Source organism: Malania oleifera, chromosome 6 (genome assembly GCF_029873635.1).
Source record: "Malania oleifera isolate guangnan ecotype guangnan chromosome 6, ASM2987363v1, whole genome shotgun sequence".
NCBI lineage: Eukaryota > Viridiplantae > Streptophyta > Magnoliopsida > Santalales > Ximeniaceae > Malania > Malania oleifera.
This window is the reverse complement of record NC_080422.1, coordinates 56,033,253-56,038,948: the sequence shown is the minus strand read 5'-3', so window position 1 is coordinate 56,038,948 and position 5,696 is coordinate 56,033,253. Positions and strand designations below refer to the sequence as shown.

The following is a 5,696-nucleotide window of genomic DNA, read 5'->3' as shown; positions in this document are numbered from 1 at the left end:
CTTGGTGTTATCCGAGATTATCCTTTCTAGGATCCCATACCTATAGATCAACTCTCTCTTTATGAAGTGGCGGATTATGTTTTGAGTGACACTGGAGTATGATGCTGCTTCTACCCACTTGATGAAATAATTGATGGCCACAAAGATGAACTGATGCCCATTGTTGGCCTTCGGGGTTATTGGCCCAATCACATCCATGCCCCATGCTGAGAAAGGCCATGGTGCAGATAAGTCTTGTAGTTGGGCTGGTGGGACTTGTATGCGATCTCAATAAATCTAACACTTGTGGCATTTCGGAGCGTACTCTATGCAGTCTCTCTCCATGGTCATCCAATAATATCCACTCCTGAGGATATTTCGAGCCAACGAGTGACCTCCAATATGGGTGCCACAAATACCTTAGTGGACTTCTTGCATGATCTTCCTTGCCTCATGCACTTCTACACATCGTAGGAGAGTCATATTATAGTTTCTTTTGTACAACACTTCTCCATCCAAGAAGAACCCCATAGCCAATCTTCTGATTATTTTTTCGATTGTTATTGGAAGCTCCTACATGATACTCCTTCCATTGAATGTATGTCTTGATGTCATAGAACCATGTTCTTTTGTCAATTTCTTCTATCACTACTCAATATGCCAACTCTACCTACACCCTAATTCGAATTGGTTCAATCTCCATTCCTGGTTCCACTTTAAACAAAGCTGCTAGTGTGGCTAGTGTGTCAGGAATGAAATTGTTTTCCCTTGGTAGGTTGGAAAAACTGATATGGTCAAATCCCTTAATCATTTCCTGGATGTGCTTCTGATATGGTATTAGCTTGGGATCCCGGGTGTCCCACTCTCCGATCAACTGATGAATAACTAGTGCTGAATCTCCTTTTCCTGCCAATTCCTTAATGCCTTGGTTCATAGCAGCCTGCAGACCCAATACATAGACTTCATACTCGGCCACGTTATTGGAAAGAGGAAAGGTAAGTTTGGCCGTGACTGGGTAATGTTTATCCTTTGGCAATATAAGCACTACCCCTAATCCATGTCCCCATACATTGGCTCCTCCATCGAATAGCATCACCCATCCTATACCATCTTCTTCTTCTTGACTTATCGAATCAATGTCTTTATCCGGGAAATCAAACTCCATGGGTGGTAGTCTTTGACAGCCCTATCTACCAAATATTCTGCTACGACACTCCCTTTAATTGCCTTTCTTGTCATATAGGTAATATCATATTCAGTCAACTACATTTTCCAATGAGCCACCCAACCTATCACTGCCAGTTTTTCAAAGACATACTTAATTAGGTCCATCTTGGAAATCAACCACACCATGTAATACAACGTGTATTGTCTCAGTATGTTGACCACCCATACCAAAGCGCAACACGTCTCTTCTAAATCAGAGTACTTAAATTCATACTTTGTGAATTTCTTGCTTAAGTAATAGATGATCCGCTCTTTTCTTTTGGACTCATCATGTTGCCCAAGCACGCAACCCATAGAATTCTCTGATATTGCCAAATATTGTATAAGCGGCCTTCTAAGTACTGGGGGGACTAATACCGACGAGTTCAAAAGATACCCTTTTATCTTTTCGAATGCTTCTTGACACTTTTCATTCCACTTCTCTGGGTTGTTCTTTCTTAACAACTTAAAATGGGTTCACAAGTAGTGGTTTACTGAGATATGAATCGAGCTATGTAGTTAATCCTGCCCAAGAAACTTCAGACCTCTTTCACAGTCTTAGGAATAGGCAACTCTCCAATAGCCTTTATTTTATCCAAGTCAACCTCAATCCGCTTCTCATTTACGATGAATCCCAATAGTTTCCTTGAAGTAGCACCAAAAGTGCATTTCTCATGATTCAGCTTAAGTTGGCATTTTTGTAGCCTTTTAAAAAACTCCTCCATTTAAAAAACTTCTCCAAATTCATCATATGGCTGCCCCCATTTCCAGAATTGACAATCATGTCTTCCACGTACACCTATATCTACTTGTGCATCAAATCGTGGAACAAGGTTATCATGGCTCTCTAGTAAGTGGTCCTTGCATTCTTAAGACCAAATGGCATAACCTTATAACAAAAGGTTCCCCACAAGGTAATGAAGGTGGTTTTTTATTTTTCTTCTAAGGCTATCTTAATCTGGTTGTATCCCGAAAAGCCACCCATAAATGAAAATAAAGCATGCCTTGATGTATTGTCCACCAACACATCTATCTGTGGGAGTGAGAAATTATCTTTTGGGCTAGCTTTATTTAGGTCCCAATAGTGAACACAAACTTGAACTTTTCCATTTTCTTTATTATCGGAGCCACATTGGCCATCCATTCGGGATACTTGGCTACTTCCAAAAGTCCATCCTCAAACTGCTTTTGAACTTCTTCTTTTATCTTGATCAACATGTCCGGCCGCATTCTCCTCAACTTTTGTTTCACTGGCTTATGATTAGGCTAAGTGGGAATCTTATGTGTCACCAACTCCATGTCTGGACTTGGCATGTGCTGGTACAACCATGCAAAAATGTCTCGGTACTCCCTTAGAAGGTTTGTTATTTTTTTATTTTCTCTACCCTTTAATAGTGCCCCTATTTTCACTTGTTTAAGTTCTTCATCAGTTTACAAATTTATCGTAACCGTGGGGTCACTACTGGTAACAGTTGGTTTTTCATCTAATTTCAGCATTCTTTCCATTTCAGGGGATAAATCAGTTTCATTTTCTTCAATTTCAGCTTCATGGATTATGTTTTCAAAATTAACATAAATTTCTGGCTCAAAGATATTGGTATCGTTATTTCTCCTATTCCTGCATGGAACAAAAGTAAAACAACTTTTTGATAACTGAACCTAGCATGCAAGTGATGTCAGGAAACACACATTTCATTCCATTAATGGAAAGTAAATTGTCTGTTACAATAGGGTCGGCAGACTATAAGAAGGAAAGAAAATTTAAAATAAGACAACAACATTACATAAAGAAAATTGGATAGTCAAAAGTGTCTTAGTTCTGGAATTTTGCTCATGCGGTTAGAGGGTGAATCCATTCTTTTGAGACATCCATGGAACATTTTGGATCTACCACTGATATGTTTAGCTGCCTCAACTCCACCTTGAGGTTGCTTTGACTGCTTTTTCCGAAAATCTGACTAATGGGTGGAACATTTGATTCCCACTGGTTGCTTACTTTACCTGTGATTCTCTCCATTATCTACATTTTCTTTTCTACTATCTTCTTTTTTCAATCCGCGAAAGTGGGGATGTACCCAAGGTCATATCTATCCTTCACCCCCTCCTACAATAATGGCCTTGGAATTCCTTTGAGATACTTTCCCAACCCCCTGCTTGGGCAAAACCCTAATTTAACCAATTCTGAAGCAATCATACGTGTCGTGGAAGAGACCCAGGGTTACGGAAGGAAAGAACCCTCCAGCCCAATAGTGGTATTGATGATCTCAAAGGCCCGAAAGGAGTCATCAGGTATATTGTTGGCTACTTCCACATAGGGAGTGGAAGACGGCTTGGTAACTATTACATCTATTTCCCTGTACACACAAACCATCTTGTTTTCAACTACAAACTTCACCCTTTGATAGAGAGATGATGGGACTACCCCAGTATTATGTATCCATGACCTTCCCAATAGACAATTATAGGATGCCGTAATAGCCATGACTTGAAAAGTAATGTTGAAGACCACCGCTCAATTTGAATAAGGATTTCAATAGATCCAACTGACTCCCTGTGCATCTCATCAAAAGCACGTACCACTAGGTTGTTCTGTATCATGTACAAGAGGTCTACAGGTAGCTTTTGCAGTGTAGTCATAGGCATACATTGAGAGATGACCCATTATCTATTAATACCCGTGCTATCATATGATCTTTGCATTTGGTGGATATGTGAAGTGCTTTGTTGTGCCCTTTGCCCTCTGAGGGCATTTCCTCATCATCAAAAGTTGTTGGCCTTACAAGACTTAACATCCTATTTTTATGCTAAAAAACAAGTGGAACTTAATATATTTGGTTGAGTGAGGATATTTCAAATCTCAGATATGTGAAAGCAATGTCCAATACTCACAAGGATCAATTGAAGCTTATATTCCAAAGGAATATGATCATATGAAGCTTAAAGAATACTTAAAGGCATGGATGATATATTAAATATTAACGACTATGAGAGGATGAACTTGATATTAAATCTTGAAGAAAGGACCAAGACAAAGCATGAAGACTTAAGTGTTTAAGAATGTCAAAAAATCAAAGAAGTCTTTATGTAAGTTCTTCATTCGATTTCAATATGGATACAATAAGCTCTTAGGAAAATTACTTAGACCTAGATACTTTTTAAAATACTTGGAAAATATTTATATAAGGTCATAAGTTATTTTAAAAAGGTTAAAATTGTTTTTGAAATGAAAAGCACTAAAATGGGATTTTTCCAAATTCTGTTAATTTTTCTATATCTGCATTGATGAGCATTTTTCTCTATCCAAACCTTATTATTTTAAAAAGTGTTCACATAAAAGTTGTATAATTTTATCTTACCTTTATTTTGACACCAAGAACGTCAAAATTAAAGTTATATAGAAAATTTCATAAGCAAAATACCGAAGCAGGGTTGAAGCTGTCAGCACCTCAACAAATTGTCTGGTCGGCCAACTAACCAGAATGACCTATGTTTAGTTAGCCGACTGACCAGTTACACAATTAATTTTTGGGTAACAAAAAGGTCTCAGTCACCTATCCAGCCAACTGACCCTGTTTAAACACCCACCTAGTCGCCTAGTCAGCCAATTGACCCTACAAAAATTTAAATTTTGAACTTTAATAGAAAAATTCTAAAAATTAGTTTTTTAAATCTAAATGTTATAAAAACTTGGGGGAGACTCCAAGCAACTTGGAAGACAAGGAAACTCACTCTATAAATACATGGTTTTGAAATTAAATTATACCAAGCAATTAATAATCAATTCTAAAAGCTGAAACTCTCATACTCTTAAAAGTTCTCATGCTCTCATCTTTGCACATCTAAATTGCTTAGATTTTTTGGAAGCAACTAATCAATACTTCTCTGTGTTTCTGAATTGTTGGTTCTCATCTAGAAGTAAAACTTGGTTAAATCTCTTTTGAGCTTCAATTGTATTTCATATTGTGAATTTGATTGATGTATATAGATTTAACTTATACTAATCAACTCTTTGTGAGGGCACTCTTTGTACACATTTATTTGTTGCATCTCTTGTAAATTGTGATGATTCCAGGATTGTTGGATCATTTGCTAAGCAAGGGGATATCACTTAGAGAGGTGCTGCTCTAGCGTAATTGAAGGAGTGACCGAACAAAGGTATATCGTTTGGAGAGGTGGGCTCTAGCCTAATCAAAGGAGTGTGTAAACAGTGTTGTTCCATCCGAAAAAGGAACTGGTTTTAGTGAATCTTTTGGTTTTTTTCCGAAGGCGAGGATGTAGGCTTGGTATAAGCAGAACCTCGTAAAAATCCCGGTCTCATTCTCTCTTTCCCTTACTTTCTTTACTTACAACATATGTGAACTGCATGGATGTTTTAAATCCCTTAATCATAAACACTACATGAATTTGATATTAAGTAAACTTAAGATTAATTTGTTTTTGGGATTGCAGAAACCGAAAGGGAGTACGTTGGTTGATCCATTCTTTGCAGAAAATCGTAAGGGAGTACGTTG

The 5,696-nt window shown here is 37.7% G+C and overlaps 1 protein-coding gene across 1 annotated transcript; it reads right to left on the bottom strand.

Moving 5' to 3' along the window:
* Nucleotides 1-649: 649 nt before the first annotated feature.
* On the bottom strand, nt 650-1,144 carry LOC131158605 (uncharacterized). The gene has a single exon (XM_058113471.1). The coding sequence runs from the start codon at nt 1,142-1,144 to the stop codon at nt 650-652; it is 495 nt and encodes a 164-aa protein (XP_057969454.1).
* Nucleotides 1,145-5,696: the final 4,552 nt, after the last annotated feature.

What these genes read in the sequence shown, in the direction of transcription:
- LOC131158605 (XM_058113471.1), bottom strand. Translation starts at nt 1,144, where the DNA reads ATGGAGTTTGATTTCCCGGATAAAGACATTGATTCGATAAGTCAAGAA.